The sequence below is a fragment of the Neodiprion lecontei genome, chromosome 2 (assembly GCF_021901455.1).
Source record: "Neodiprion lecontei isolate iyNeoLeco1 chromosome 2, iyNeoLeco1.1, whole genome shotgun sequence".
Classification (NCBI taxonomy): domain Eukaryota; kingdom Metazoa; phylum Arthropoda; class Insecta; order Hymenoptera; family Diprionidae; genus Neodiprion; species Neodiprion lecontei.
Window position 1 is genome coordinate 40,531,214 of NC_060261.1, and position 17,235 is coordinate 40,548,448.

Genomic DNA, 17,235 nt, shown 5'->3' on the forward strand with positions numbered 1-17,235 from the left:
ATGTACAGTTTCGCTATGAAATAATGCAAAAACTTTTCTAAAATAAATTCTCGCTGCTTCAGAAACGGCGTACTCCAACTAATGAGTTCTATTAATACGAGCCTCAAATGAAACGAAAACAATTGCGAGAATGTACCGCTGAAAATAACAATCATCCTTTGACGGGGTGTTTCTTCTACACGTCTGAGGGATCAAATAATTATACCTAAATATACTGTTGAGTGATGAAACAGAGGGTATAACAATTGGGGTGTAGGAAATATTTAAACGAGGAATAACAACATTTATCACGCGTATCAATCCCACGTAGATAAAACAGATGTATCGTACCTATAAGAATAACAAATAAAATTTTCTCTTCATCAATAATAATTTATTTCCTCAAACAACGTACAATAAAAACGGTTCGCATCATGTCGTTGACAAAAATATCCAACAAAACTAGTATAATTGCATCTGGAACATTCCTCCCCCCCTCCTTACGAGCGCTCAATGACTTCTCCGTAGTTAATGATGTGATCGGCTAACTTTTCAGCACGTCACAATCGTGACGTCTTCGAAACTCCGCCGTTCTCTTCTGTGCCCAAGTTCGCCACTCGTTCTGTTCTCTCTCTCTCTCTCTCTCTCTCTCTCTCTCTCTCTCTCTCTCTATTTTTTTTTCTCCTTCTCTCCCATAGCTAGGCTAGTTCTACCGACGTCCTTGCCTCTTCCAGACCTTCACTCTTCCCGTTTCGTGATCTCCCCTCGTTTCTCTTCGCTTCTCGCAACTCCGCATGCTCAGAGTTCGCGCCGCGTCGCAGCCGGTTCGATTCGCCTCTCTCCACTCCTCTCCTCGCTCTCTCTCTCTCTCTCTCTCTCTCATTCTCCCTCGTCTTATTTCTATGATAGTCTTTATCCGTCTCTCTCGCTCCCTTCAAAACCGCCGCCTTCTTCTCCGTCGCACTTTGGCCGCCGGTTACGTTCCTCGGCGTCGCGGCGTCGGTCTCTCTCTCTCTCTCTCTCTCTCTCGTTCTCTCTTTCTCTCTCTCTCTCTCTCTACGGTCGGATATTCGCTCGCTCTCACATTTCGGCCATATTGGATACCGTGAGCCGTTTCAGACCTCAGTGTCACAGTAACATTGGTAAAGGATAGATCGCGCTCTCAACGCACGGTGAGTTATCATTGTGCTTATTTCTGAAAAACACGCGGTTTAAATAACCCTAATAAATTGCGACTGTATCGTGTCGACGTTAAACTATTTCCCGAAAACATTCAACGATCAATCGCTGCATGTGGTTTTGGTTTAATCATGAAAACAGACTGATTTCTATCCCATTGTATTCTCTCAAGTCTCTCGTCGTATAACAGCAAAAGCTGGTATACTTCCAACGGCGGAAACACAATAATTTTTCGCATTCTGCGACGTAAAATTTTCACCAGATGCTGAGATTGTTCATATTGCATTTAGTTCGTTTGCATTCATTCATTCATCCACAGTTTCCCCGTGTTTTTTTAGAAGCTGGTTTAACCTTGACCGTGAAATCTGGCTAATTGTAAAACACAACTTTTTTTCCGGCCACAAAGAGACGAAAACAGAAAGGAGAGAAAGGGGAAAAAAATTTGGTTGAGAACATAAACCGATTTATCAGTTGTTGTCAAACTTCTGATGACCGGTTAAGCTTTGAAAAGTTTTCGGAAATTGGTTTAACTTTATAAAGAAACGTACGGTACACACAAATTGTTCACTGATAAATATCAATCAACATACATTAACGAAACTAGACCAAAGCTGGATATCGATCGTCTCATTCTAATCCTGCGCCATAGAACATGACTAACTAAAATATTTTCAGTCCGACGTGCTAGAATATTTTGTTTTCAAACTTTGACCCCGTAACCGCGTCCATTATGTACGTATCTGGACTTTGACGACAGTTTGCGATAATTTCTATAAATTTTATCTTCGTTTTCCCGCTGCTAATGGCGCGGCTCAACGAAATGTAACAAGAAAAAAAACACTCTGGTCAAAATCGTTGTGCAACGTGCCGGTTAATCGCTAGGTTACAAAAACATGACATAGCGATATGTGCGTGTTTTTTCAATCATTCTTTGACTTTTCGATTTTTTACCCTTCACATATCGTCACGCGAGTCCGGCGTGTGTATCCCATCATTATTATTTATAGAACCATTACTCCTGTATTTTAACGTCGTCGTGCCACGGAAGTCATCGATTAGACTGATTATCGTTCTCACCTGAGTTTCTGTTTGCTTCCAGTTATACTACCGCGAGCACTAGGTCTTCTTTACTTTTTCTATTTCTAATTAATATACGCAGCGTTCACGATTCGACCTCGAGTCGAACTTCTTTATCTATTATTAACCGCGTCCAACGCAGTTCGTAACCTTACATCCACGGTTTAAATTCCCCATGCTTTTCTACAGTAGGACTTATGGTATGTTCATTACGTCGTTGCAGTAATATTCACACCGAATCATGGTACGCAATACGTGGGTTACGTTACTCTGGGACAACGGTCAGTCGTCTTGACCGCGATTGGATTCCTTTGTTTATCCATTTCTTAGACCATATCGTCCACCGTTTCGATATATTGTAATCACCCACTTATCCGTATGACTACGTGCATACATTCGTTATAAAACGAGAATTTCCTCGCAGGAACATCAGTTGCTAAATACTTACCAGCACAGTTCCACTTCTCTTGAATTTTTGAGGTCAGTCAAGCTCGCCAGAGACACTCGTATCGAGTTACTTCTCTTCTCTTATTTCTTATCGCTATCATTTTCTGTCTCGTCGTACGTACCTCGCATGAGTTTCGTGGTAGAATTTAACAACGCGTTTATAAAACTACTGGATCAGACTAAGTCGCTTCTCTGGATCGTTGTTTTACCAAAGTTTATCCTTGTCTATTAAAACGTGGCTGGAGACCTCTGAAATACTGTTACGAAAAAGTCAAAACAGTTCTTTAGACGCTGATGCTCATTACCGAACAGCTACTTTCGACTACTCGGTCGTCGGGTGAGCAGGACCTGTTTTTTAAAGGAAAATAAAGACTCGCAATTATCGATTCAGCCGTTTCGAGCATTCCATTTAACTTTTAGCTGGAGGCATTTGCTGACTAAAATAATTTCGCTTAGCTGTGCGAATGTGTTCTGAACAAAAATCCCGTTCCTACGTTGATTATAATCGTCCCATTATTCAATTCCAGTATTTAGTGTCAAGACTTTATTCATCCTCTCGGATAAATATACGCTCCTATATTGTATAAAATCAGGGCTAAGGATCCCGCGGATCAATTAATGAAAAATTTATCGTCACGTTTTATTCTCCTATTGTTAGACACTCGCAAGTGTAAGTGGTCGTCAACAAAAGACAAACATTGCAATAGTTGACTCAATAAGTTCGATGAATCAGCGCATAGTTGAAAAGGAAATGAACATTCCATCACATAGCGCACATTTTGCAATTTTGGATCGTTTCATTCGCTGAATTGTAACTTCGCGAACAATTTTGAGCAACGAAATTTCGATAATTGTTGTACAAAAGTCTCAGGCTCCGTACTCGATACGATAAGAAAACAACTCGCAACTCTCTCACTTGGCTGAAATTCTTTCTTTTCTTTGTTTCAGCCAGGAAAAATGCTTCGTTCGACGCTATGTGGCGTCGCGGTGCTCCTGATTACGTCACTGGTAGGCGCCGCTCCGTACAACAGTAAGTATCTGACGTTGCAATATGCGTCATTAAATTTCTAACAAGAAACATTCGCCGTATTTTGGCTTGGCGATTGAGAGGGAAATATTGCAGTTTTGGTCGCCCGTATCTTTCTGCGGCTTCAAATTACGAAGAAAATATACGTAGTCGCATTGAACATGAAATAACATATCGTCAGTGTTTGAGTTGTTTGACAACACCGTTTTGCAATCCATTTTGCGGACGATTTGATTCGATTTTATTAACGCTTTTATCCTTCAATTGTTACGACCTTTGAATCGGTCTGTTTCAATCACGAGGCGGATGGAAATTTAAGTGCAAATTTAATACTTGAAACTTCCTGGTCTCCATTTCGCAGTTTATTGCCTTCAAAAGAATTCCGGAGTGTGAATATGTAATTATAATTGACGAAATGAGAATCGTATGATTTTCTGAACAGTTTATACGAATTGTAAAATGAACTCTTACTTAATAATCTTTCAAATATTTCCCCGAACTTTGACACGAATGTGTAATTTCTAGTAGCGAATAGCGACCGGTCTATTACTTGATTAACCCCATGGATCGTGTCGCTTGAGTTAGCTATGTATAATTGCGTTTAAAACTTTGTCACAGCTGCTCGACGCGATCGATTCGTTTAATTAACACATATCCGTGGCTAATTAATTACCAATATTGAATACAAGCGATAACATCTTGGCCTTAGAATTTGAGAAACCTGAATTCTCTATTCATTATTTACAGCACGGATTTTTCATTGTCAAATTGTTTTTGCTGGTTTGATAATGGTTCGTGAGATATTTTGTCGTACAGTCACGTGGACAACGAATCGCGAATTGAAAATCATCTATGGAGTATAAATTTTCCGAATTGTTCTCCATAATTTCTTTGTATTCGTGGGGATTTCCAGGCTTGAAGGACAATTACTCGGTTTTGCGCACCGCGCCTGATGCACTTGCAATTAGATCGGCGACGGAAGCAGCGCGAGTGTCGGTTTCTAAAAATATATGATCGATCGAGGGTGCGATCAGGTTATACCCTGTTTGCCCAGCCATAATGGGATAATGCAGCTAATCGTAATCCCATATATCCAGAGGGCCTCGTCAATTTTCAATTATTACACCGACCGCCCGCGTATTTCCCGGGATAGATTGAAAATTGTCAATTCGCAAAATGCGATCGAACAATCGAGGCGGTATAAAAGTAAAGAGTTGCGGAATTGCGAGGTGAATTGACAAGAAAATTAATCGTCAGCACGAATATAACTCACAGATGTATGAATATCGTAACATTAAAGCAGTAGGTTTGAATTCAGAATTGATGCGTACAGACTAACAAAAATGAATTTTTAAAAAATCTGATTTGAAAAAAGTTGGTACATGATTAATATTTCAGAAAAATGAATACGTGTAGAATAAAACTGGGACTCCGTTCCAAATCTGCAAAAACAGCTTCAGGTTCGGTTGCATTCGGGTGATTGTCGAACAAGGTCGCAACGGTAATCAAAAGTCCATGTAGGTGCGTACACGTTTCGTTGCCGTGCCTACCGATGTAGCCGCATTAAAAATTGACCGACGTTTATCACAGCGAATCTCTTATCGCGTGGGGAAAAAATTTTTAAAACATTGATCAAAAAAATTCTTCAATATTGAAACAAGGTCGTAATCAAGTGATCTCTTCGTGCCGAACGCTACGTGACTATGGCTCTTTCCATTAATCGCGCGCTTTACCCACACCTACATTGACGCTGGTGTTGATCCGGCTTTCTGATTCTCGATTACGTAAGAATAATAGTAGCCCATAGTCGGAGGGATCGACGTAGCCGTGTAATTTTATTGCGTCGTGTGATAGCGAGATGTCTGCATGCGAGTAATCCGCATCTGTATACAACGTATTTACGGTAAAACACTTATTTTTCCGTTTCTTCATTCGCGTACAAGGAAAAGTATGTAGTCGTTGAATGCAGCTTCGTCACGTTTAGTCAGAATAGCGAGGTCGGTTTTACCGAGAGTAATGACATATTTGTCCGCGATTTCCTGGCCGAGCTGCATGAGTCAACAGCCTGCATAGGCACCGAATGATTGACGTCACTGAATAACCCGCTTGCGGCAGAAAAAAGTCATACCCCAATTTATTCTCCTTGGAGATTTGTTAACCCAGAGTCGATGGCCGGGAATTTTTTGAATTTATACGAACCACCGTCAAGTTCATTGGTCAAAACTCTTGTATCACTTTTCTCACCGTCTCTATCCAAGTTCGCGGATCAAATTTATTGAAATTCATTGTCTTTCGCACCTTGCAGAATTTGGAAGAACGTGCAAGGACATCGGCTGCCGGAGCAACGAAGAGTGCGTCATGGAAAATAAAGACTGCGGATACAACGATAGGCAGGGTGATACTTGCGGACGATTCCCAACGTGTAAACGGTCGTCTGGTTCAAGTGAGTAATCGACCGACTCCGGGAAAAGAAAAGAAATCGAAGTCCGTGCTCGATTGCAAAAATAAGAATCATACGCTATCGACTGGCTTGAAATCGAATACCGTACACTTACACTTTTGTCTTTTCATACAGGCGAAAGCTGCACCTCACTCGTTTGTCCGGCTGGTCAATATTGCAGGACAGAAAATGGCAGACCAACCTGCGTAAGCACGCTGGGAGGACAAGGTAAGCTTGCGAATTCAATCGATTCACTTATCCTTTGGAATTGATTTTTTTTTTTTTTTTAGGCGTATGTAATTTCTGTAGTGCAAACTGCAATGTGCCAGGTCTCTCGGTTTACTTTGACGAATAGGCGTTGATTTGAAAGTCTAATATTTTTGTACGCACTCACTTTTACACCTAAATTAGAGACTGGCACGGAAAAGCGTGTGTAAATATTTTCCAAGCAGAGAAAAATAGTGTTTATTGTTACGAGAATGAGCAGCGTAAAAATCTAGAAATGCGCCTTTTTGCTATGTGTCGTAAAAAGAAGATGTATGATTTCGCAGAAATTTTACAATTTCAAACGAGTTGAAACATTCCTAATTTCAATTCGTTTCACGTTATTCCTTTGTTGACTGATTTATTCAAAATTCAACAACACTGCCCACTCTCGGTAATTAAATATTTTATTCTCATCACTCTATTCTGCACATAAGTTTGTACATTTAGTAGAAATTAGTCACGCATTTTCTGAGGTTTTATTTTCTTCTGGAGATATGGTTTCTTTTCGTTTCACGATTCTAATCAATCACATTTACTGTATATACACAGAAAATAAGATATGGGATAGATACAGAACAAAAGTTTTCGCGAATGATATTTGATATAAAATTTATTCACCGCTCTAGATCGCGTATTCGCATGACCAATTATTGCTAAATAACGATTGCAGTGTAAAGTCAACGATCTGCAAGTTTTATCGCGACACTGCAGTAAATAAGTAACCCGCATCAAACGGTGAAATATATACATAAAAGAAGAAAAAAACTAAAACGATACGATAATCGTGGGCGCAATGTACGTTCTAAAAATACGACGTCATGGTTGAATCTGATTATCTTCGTTATCCATCCCGTATTTTGGTAGCTTTGGTTCAAAGTTTCTGGCACAACTGACTTTAGCATGGCTGTAATTTCCACCGTAACGGTGTTTGACCCATCTGAAAGCGATGCGCGTCACCTATCTCCCTCTCAATCACACCTAAAACGATCAACTCGCACTTAACCACCATCCCTCACTGTGTCACCGACTTTGACATTTTCACGTAATTCTACTCGCGCAAGCCTAACACTTTAACACACTGCCGGGCGATTTCGTTCGAAACGAACAAATTACGAGACCTGTATTCCCATATAATTTTTTCAAGAGCTTGATCAGAAACAGAATTGTCGAATTCCGAACGTAATCGCCATCAGTCTTCACTCTAAGAACACATCAATCGCGTATTATCTCACGGACGATGGTAACAATCACTTTGCTTCAACGAAAATTATTGCAAAAATTAACCAATGCGAAGTGAAAGATAACCGCTTCATCCTGACACCAAAATATCCACCACCTGCACCGCAATCACCGTAACCCTCGAATGATCGGCGGCTTGGCTTGCATGTCTAACGATATAATAATCCGGCTGTAGTGCAGCGCCAGGAGGGAGGAATCTCGCATCAACCATCCCCATAATATTTTCAGGATACGATTCGGCCGGAGTCTCGATAGTGAATGGACAGCCCTCGCAATCGAACAATCGCCAAGATTCGCCGCCCGTAGTTTCGTCGAACGCGAACCCCTCGTACCCCCAAAATCCTTACTCCAACGCGAACGCGCCTCCGATTCCACCCCCGGGTCAAAACTACCCCGTCAACTCCGCGACCAACCTGGGCTACCCCCCCGATCCACCGAGCAACCGGCCAGCTTCCGGTTCCGGGTCCACCAACCTTGGCTACCCCGCATATCCCTCGAACAGCGGCTCCTCGACCGGAAACACGAACCTCGGCTACCCTCCCTACCCGACTGTGAACCGGATGCCGATACCCGGGCAAACCAGCTACCCTCAGTCCAACTACCCCCAGTCCAACTACCCCCAGTCAAACTACCCCCAGTCAAACTACCCCCAGTCAAACTACCCCCAGTCAAACTACCCCAGCGGCTATCCACAGCCGGGAAATTACCCGGTCCAGCAATATCCCGGACACCAAAACTATCCGAACATTAATCAGAACCGTGGATACACTACTTACGATTCGAATACCGGGTACCGCAGGAAGAACGGATGTTCCGTAGCTTCGCCGACCGTCTCGCTTGTCCTTGTTTCATTCGCTGTGATCGCTAAATATTTTTCGTAATCTTGCGTTTGATACGCGATTTATGGTGAAACCGTAACGAGTCAAGGAAACGAAAGTAGAGTTTTTCATGAACACGCACGATGTGCTTTTTATATACTACCTTTATTACACGTTGGTCTTTCTCTTTGGTTCATTCTTTTTTTCGTAGATACTTTTTAAATCTTACACTCTCTGAGAGTTGCAAATTTTACATTGGCCGTTGGATATTTGAAAAGTTAAAATTCCCCATGATTATTCAATTCGCGTGGCAAAGGATCGGGGTTCGATTGAAATCAACCATTCTTTGCATCCTTTGATTCGAATCCCTCGCGGAATTTCCAACCGTCCCGCGAATATAAAACCACTGTTCGAAACTCTCTTACGTATACCGTCCCTTGTCTCTCCTTCTGCAGTTCAAGGGGGTCGACACGACTTCGTCGTGTCATCTTCGAGTTTCGTGATTTTCATGAAAGAAGTCGCAGTTCACTCTCGTAAGGTTGTTCGATTCTACTTAAAGTTACAATCTACGCTGTGATGTGTAATTTAATTTACCGATTGCTTGTAATCTAGCCGAACTATGATTTGTCAATTACCTTTAAATACCATTGAAATTGTTAATACAATTTAGAACGTCGTTTGTAGCTTGAGATTGTGAATTTCACTGCTCCGTCGCGATTCATCTTGCGTACGAGTATTTTATATATATTGTTACAAAGCGGAAAATTAAGAGAGGAAAAGGATTTATTTTGTGACGAAGCTCTCCTTTTAAAGTCTCGAGACAGACTGTTTTTACGATAATGTTGGTTGACGCAGCAACCTTATTCTTTCGAAAGACATAAGAGGTTTATAAACGTCTTTTATCTATGATGACTACTCAATCATTAAAAAGGGGGCAAAACGGGTGATTTCACCCTTTGTAACAATATGTTCAATTGAAGCCATGACGATATAGGAAACATCAGTGCTTCCGTGCCTTATGTAAGTTTTTATCCGTATGTTTACTGTTTCGTCTTCACAAGTACAGAGATTCGCTTGTACCTTTTAAACGTTTGTGAGAAAAGAAAGGGAAAGAAAGCGAATCGAATCGATCTTTGTTCTATAATTCACGTAGCTGCGTGAAATTCATTCATAGATATATCCTGGTAAGCTTCTATTTTGTAGTTTGTTGTTCTTATTTGTACTAACTGTTAATATCTTGCATAACATAGCTTCTTGCGTTGGAGAAAAAAAATTGTATTAAAAACAGTTAACCGTCCATTTATGAAAAAGCTGTTAGGATGACTTTCTTTCTGTTTTCGCTAGTCTTTTTTTTCACTCACATTATACCGTAGATTATTATAACATGATTACAGTACTGACGACGAAACATGGTAGTGATTATAATGATGGCAAGAAGGAGAATATATATAGATTTACGACAAGCATACAGTATAATAATCAAACGTAAATATGAAATGTATATACATATGTATATTGTAATGGGTGCATGCATATTTATATTCGTGTATTTTTTATTATCGTACATAAATTAAATAACGAGACACGTGGGTCCTGAATGGCCAGATACAAAATTATCGTTGTTCTGTGTAAATCCCATACAAAAAATTTTTTCGCCTTTATCCAGGATGTTACCGATCAATAATATAATCTGTTGCACACGAAGTCTGAAACGTAGTATTTTATATCTCCACAAGTTTATCGAACGTCTGAACTTTGACCTCGGGTCGTTTTTTAAACGGAAACAAATATTTACGATAGTGGCGTAATTACGAATCTACTTGGAATTTCCTCACCGTATCTCTTGATCTCTAGATCTGACCCGATACATTCGCTTCCACGTATTTGCTCATCCAATCGTTTCGATAAATCTACAACAAATATCGTTTTGAATTAATTATACCGCTCTCAAATACGCAGATATGAAACCGTAGAAACAGACTCGCTAACGAACCGTTTTGAAAATAGTCAGCAAAATTCTGCGAAGAGAATAATTGTTCACCGAATTCTTTGAAATTTTTAACTGTCGATACGAATTGGTAGCAGACCAAGACAAACAAAAAACAAGACAATTGTTCTTCGATGAAATACAAGGCATGTAATTTTTGCGGAGTATGATATTTCTCAAGATTGAAAAGGTGCGCTTAAATTCGATTATTTGAGAAGAGACGCCATTGTCGTAATGCAAACCTGATTACCGGCATCCGTCAATACCGTTCCTTAGATATTGTTCCACGGAGAGGAACCGGGGGTCGAGGATCGTACCCATCTCGCAACATACCTACACCACCGCCGAGGACATCCTCGTTCGGAAGGACGAGCGGATACTCGGGGAACCGGAATCGGATATACGGAGACGGAGGCAGGGGAAGATACGTGCCTCAACCGACTCCCAGCAGGAATTTCGGATACGGAGGCAATTCTTACGGGGGTGGTGCCAACCACTATACGACCCACACTGGGACGGACAGTCAGGGAAACAGAGTCTGGACCTTTTCTGGCTGATCGAGCGACCCCTTTTTTTGTATCGATCGGGCGGTAAAATGGGCCGCTGGAAACAGCCGAACGAACAATATGCATAAATATGAGAAGCCAGTCGCACTTGTGACAATGATCAGTGAAATTCGCGGTCGTGATAACGCAATTTTTTTTACACACATTGACCCGTTAGTTATGTAGGTTAACTTTAAAAACTAAGGTCGAATTCGCGAAGGTACTTATTTTTGCTACAATTCCTGAATTTATATACTGACGTGAAAGGAGAAAAATAGTGCCGCCAATTTTTTTTTTTTCATTCCGTTCTACAAGTGTCATAGATATTTTTGATATTACCGTGGATATTACTTACCCTAAATATGTGTACCTGTATTCTTAAAATTCTTAAGCGAATAATAAAAAAAAAAGAAAAATTATAAACAAAGGGTATAACGTTGCATTATCGAAATACGATGAGTGAAACGGCTTTCATCGTTTCATGTCACGTTCTATTTCCCACTTTTGTACAGCTTACAATTCTTTGTATATGTGTTTATCATACGTTTACTACGGTATTCATTTTTAAACAATCCAAGAGCTTTTATAACTCGCGAATACTGGCGCTATCGCATGATCAAACTATGGTGCATGATAATTTTTAAGAGAATGCCTACACGTAAAGAAGGCAGCATAACAAGGCTAACCAATTTAACAATTATCCAACTCAGCAAAAGTTAAAATCCCGCATTCGCGAATTGAAGAGAAGCATGTCACGGCCTCGAGCGAACTGCAGATTCGGCGAAGCTTTGCAAATTCGGTGCTCATTTTAACAAACATTTCGCAGAAATAAAAACAAATATAATCACCTGTCGAAGTGACACGCGAGGAAGGGTGTTGGACTTTGCATGGCATTACAGGGGCTAGAAATCGAGGAATTATTTGGTAATTTGGAGACAGAGGATGAAATTCTTGCAGAAGATGGCACTGGGGAAGTTAACAGCATCTCGAAACGCCAGAGTGGATCTGCATCGGCGGACTCTGGATCCAGCTCCGGTTATCCACGCCAGTCTTCAGCCTCAGGCTACCCTTCTGGATCCGGCTATCCATCTTCCAGTTCCTCCGGGTATCCTAGCTCTGGATCCTCCGGATACCCTTCCTCACAATCGGGAGCCACAAGAACCTCTGGCAGCAATGCAAACTTGGGTTATCCCAGTTACGGTTCCTCCGGTTATCCCAGTTCCAGTTCATCTGGGTATCCTAGCTCGGGTTCCTCAGGTTATCCTAGCTCGGGTTCCTCAGGTTATCCTAGCTCGGGTTCCTCAGGTTATCCCAGCTCGGGTTCCTCAGGTTATCCCAGCTCTGGATCCTCTGGTTATCCCAGCTCTGGATCCTCTGGTTATCCCAGTTCCAGTTCCTCCGGTTATCCTAGTTCAGGTTCTTCCGGTTATCCAGGATCCGGTTCGTCGGGATATCCTGGCGGTGACACAGCGGTGAGAAGAACGTCAGGCAGCAACGTTAACAGCGGGTATCCGTCCGGCGGATATCCCAACAATCCAGGACCCTTGCCTTCCCAAGGCCAAGGATACAATTCCAACTATCCCAATCAGGGTTACAGACCACCGGGTCCCGGGCGACCAGGTTATGGGCAACCAGGATATGGTCAACCGGGTTACGGGCAACCGGGTTACGGACAGCCGGGTTACGGGCAGCCGGGTTACGGACAGCCAGGCTATGGACAACCGGGTTATGGCCAGCCAGGTTACGGACAACCGGGCTACGGGCAGCCTGGCTATGGACAGCCGGGTTACGGTCAGCCAGCTCCGCAGTCGAACGGGTTTACCGACAAGATAACAAACTTTGCCAAAAATTTGGCACAAAGAGTTTTCACGCAAGCCATAGTCGATCGGGTGACTGGAAGGCAGTAAGGAATTTTGTTAAGCTTCGGCGCTGAAATTTGTGCCTTTTATAAATTTCTATTTATAATTATATCAAAAGTCTGCAATTAGGTTTAATCGAAACGTAAATATTCGATGTTATACGATGCTAATTTCCTCAAGTCAGAATACTGCTATTTAACGTTTTACTAACTGTTTTGTTGTCCAGCTAATATTATTTTTAGGCAGTTTAACCTTCGATCTTGAGTAATAAAATACATTGTGCAATGCTGATGAGTGGCAATATCTCGTTCACACACGAATGAACCTCTGCCGACGGAAGTCAACGAAGACGGTCTAAAAACTAGATCAAAACGGAAGAGTGGCTTGACAAAGTAATAAGTAAGAAACATTTTGAATACTTACCGTAAATGTTTTCGTCTTGAACCCTTGTCTGTATAACGTGATATGTCAATTATCTACCGCAAGCTCAAACATGAACAAAGGTGTCAGGGATTTGCGTAAATGGGATTTGTTCGTCGGTATCACGACGTATTAAATCCGCCATGACGAGGCTGAATCGCGTTTAGGGCTGGTTATTTCGCAGCCCGGAAGATTGCCGTTGAAACGACGCCGACGTGGGAAAATTTTTCATCCCCGAGACCACATCTGGATTTACAAATCCAATATGGATTAAGTTTGCCCAGCGGACGGGGAACATTTCCGAGCTTTACACACGGAACTTAAGTCTTTCCACGAGCTGGTCAACCCTTATATACTCGCTGCCACAATAATTACGAGTTTTCCAGTGCACGCTGGGACCCCAACATTTTATAACCGTAAAAAATTTAGTCACGCGTTCTGTGTGCAGCACAAAAATCAGTCGTTTTTTTCCAGAATTACAGTTCGAACTATCGTCAAATACAAACAAAGAACTAATATTTCATCGTACAAGAATCGTGTTCGCTAGCTCGTTTTTTTTTCGGTTTTTTTGTCGTTTGTTCAGTTCCAACAAAACTTACGTGGCGTACAGCCAACTTCAAAGAAATTGTCCCGTTCCTCCCCGAGCGACTCGAACGACTGTGAAAGCACGCGAAGAATTTTACTTCACCTTTACTCTCCCCGTCGTCAACAAAGCTTTATCGTCTAAAGATAGTACCTTGTGTGTAACTAGGGGTGCCTGATGTAGGTGAGGGAGCCGTTTCTTCGACGTCGCGTTATCGATCTGATGGAGGGTGGTAAGTATCAGGCACATAACTCAAGTTTTTCAAAGTTTAAATACGTGTTGGTACGAGTCGACGAAGAGATGATCTGGGAACGGCGACGGCGAAGGTAATAAATGCGTTGATGGAGCGTGTAAAAGTTCGCAGACTATGTGTAGAGGATGAAAGAACAAAGTGATACGCAAACCAGGTGAAATCGCGCCCCAGTCGATCGTCGATACTTTACCGCAACGTGACAGTCGTAAAACAGCGCGTAAATGGCGAAAAAACAAAACGAACAAGAAGAAGAAGAAGAAGAAGAAGGAAGAGAAGCAAAGGACCTGAAGGAAATAAAAGAAAATAAGGCCGCTGGTCCTGCAAGGATCGCTTCCGCGTCTTGGGCATAGCTCAGACGAGTTTACTACACCTGTGGGACTGTGAACTATGACTTCTGGGTTGAAAAAAAAAAAAAAAAAACAGCGTCAAGTTTTACAGCCGTTGAAAAGTGGATAAAATCTGTCGTCGACGTTTCCGGGTCAATTTCGTTTCCGGAGGTCGAGCTAACAAATTGGCCGTGAGATTTTTTTCCTCAAATCATTGTCGGACGCGATTTTGAACACGCTGTACGTAATTCTGTGGCAGCATTTCATCGCAGATCTGAAATATACTTATTCGAGTAACGATCTCGTAATTAGTAATTCAACGTAAAGAAGAAGCTTTTATTCATGTCAAGGTATAGAGGGGATCCTCGCTGCATTAGAGCTCCATTTAAGTCCGCAAAAAGTCCTCTTTGTCCTTATTCCGCAGCCCTCCTTGTATTCACCATGCCGGTAAACCCAGGTCGCTCTCATCCCTCGACTCGAGTTAACAAAATAATCTCCGAAAATGAAGGTGCACGGAAATGAATCGTCGGTTTTTGCGCCGGCGATGTTTTTTTTTTTTTTCAATCTGTTGTTTTCTCTTTTCACTTCCCGCTCCATTCCCGTGAGTTTTTGTCCTATGTTTTCATCTTTGACCATGTTTTATTTATTTATTTATTTTTTTCTTTATTATTATACTTTCGTCTTTGTCTTTTTGCACTGTCTGAAGATATATATATATATGATTTGAGACGACAATTAATTATTATTAATTACAATTCTGCGGTGAGTTGGTTTTTGCCCTCCCGTTTCTGCCGCTTCTGCTGCTACGGAGACAAGGGAGCCGAAATTTATATCCGCTATGGCGAAAAGTAATCTGCTGTTTTTTATTACTACTATAACTTCCAACGGGCAGCAGTAAAGCGGAAACGACAGGATATCTGCAGATCGGAGCTCGATAATCCCAAATGCCAATCTATCTGTTCGTGGGATGAGAAGGGTAGGTATAGTTTCTCCGTGGTAGTATATTCGCAACGTCAACCCTAGAATACCGAATAACTATTCCGTTAACAGGCAGGCGGAACGAGCTGACGATTCTCGAACTTTGAACGTGACGCTGTTACTGCGCCCTGAAAATTCCATTAAACATCGGACTGTGAAACGACAAGAAAACTGCTCGTTTTGCAGAAATCCATCCGTGTATTTCTCAAAATTTTGTTCTGCATGAAAAAAAAAATACCCACAGTACTCCAATCTTTCGCGTATAAATCGTCAGTTGGGAAAGAGGGTTTTCGAAATGCAACCAACGATTTGTACAATTTGAGCTGAATTTTAAAATTCATCGGTAAGTTTTATCTCGCAAGGTTTTTTGTCCAACGCACTAAACTACCATACATGCATCAATCGCGGTTAAATATGAAGATTCTAACAGGGGCTCCAAATCTTCACACGATTCAAAAATTACACGTCACAGACGTCAATCAAGCGTGAAGTGGCAAAGAAATATCCGGACAATTGTTAAGGAAGAATCGAAGCTTTCCAAAGGGCTTTGTGCGATGCACGGCGGTCGGATCAGTCGCTGGTTTTCGGATAATAACGGTGAAATTTCATTCCTTCAAGTTTCCTAACGAGTTTTTTCTCCCGTTGGGATCATGGTTACCGACTTGGACCTTGTGCCTGACGACAGAAAGACATATATTTATTGACTAGACGGTTGAAACCCCGATCCGATCAAAGGGTGTAATAAAACTGTGAACTTTCCACCGCGGTATCCATTAAAATAACTCAATTTTTATACCCAGATATAAAGAGCTGGTTGAGTGAACTACGCCGGCGAATCTATATGCGTTACATGTGCACACGTCTCTCTCTCTCTCTATGTGTGTATGTGGGTGGAATACAGACGTGGGAAGCGCGGCTTAGTCGGCAAAAGTTGAGGGTGAATTGCTTACGCGGTTTAAAACGAAGAATTACCGATCTGGAGAATCGGTTCAAAGGCTCGCAGTGCCGCAGGATAAATTGGATTGCTCGCCCAGCATTGATTGAAAGCGATATTTTATTGGATACTGGATAACGTCACACCGCCGTTGCAGCAGCCCGGCCAACGGTCGCTTCGCAATTACGTCTGTACGTTCTGGGCAAAAAACTGAAAAAGAAACCACCTCGATACTCTAAATAACCTAGTATCGGTCACGGCCGATTTTCTTGTACTCGTTCCGAGTTTGAAACTGGGAAATCTTACTCATTCCTCTCCGGAGGTTCACTTATCTCATCAAAAATCCAACCCCTTTTTTAATTTACAATTGTAGAGCCAAAGTATATTAATAACTTACCATTAAAATTCACGCTGCATCGAAGTATCAAACCGCAATTAGCATCACTTAGGAGTCGGACTAACTTTCAATTTTCATTGCGGTATGTACAACAGCGAGTTTTAGATCATGCTAAAAAAGAGCTTGTTAATTTTCACAAACGAATTTATCGGTCAGTGATTTCATCTTCGATCATTCCTCCAAAGTTTTAATAATACTGATGATTACATTTTTTTTTTTATGTTGGATCATTTGATCGAACAATTAATCACTACACTTAATGCATGAAAAAAAACGCGAAAAGCTTCATAGGCAACTAGTGAGTCGCTCAAAGAAATAGGAGAAAATTTTCTTCCCCAGGTAAGCTGCAGCTTGTGTTAGATTACCAGAAGAATACAGTCAGTGTCCTGTGAAAGTGGTAATTACTTCCGGTCGATAATAACACTGATTCCGAGAACAACTATGCCTAGATTGGGACTGGCCTGGGTAAAAGCTCGATTA

General features: G+C 41.6%; 1 protein-coding gene across 3 annotated transcripts; it reads left to right on the forward strand.

The window, feature by feature from the left end:
* Positions 1–995: 995 nt before the first annotated feature.
* Positions 996–13,155, forward strand: LOC107225982 (prisilkin-39). Of its 3 annotated transcripts, none has more exons than XM_015666637.2 (5): positions 996–1,151; positions 3,631–3,712; positions 6,015–6,152; positions 6,285–6,377; positions 11,945–13,155. In XM_015666637.2, the coding sequence occupies exons 2-5, from the start codon at positions 3,640–3,642 to the stop codon at positions 12,910–12,912; spliced, it is 1,272 nt and encodes a 423-aa protein (XP_015522123.2). In that variant the 5' UTR covers positions 996–1,151; positions 3,631–3,639; the 3' UTR covers positions 12,913–13,155. The 3 variants fall into 3 exon arrangements, with proteins under 3 accessions (XP_015522123.2, XP_015522124.2, XP_046589177.1); XM_015666638.2 differs by having other exon boundaries at positions 11,963–13,155; XM_046733221.1 differs by lacking the exon at positions 996–1,151 and adding an exon at positions 2,617–2,715.
* Positions 13,156–17,235: the final 4,080 nt, after the last annotated feature.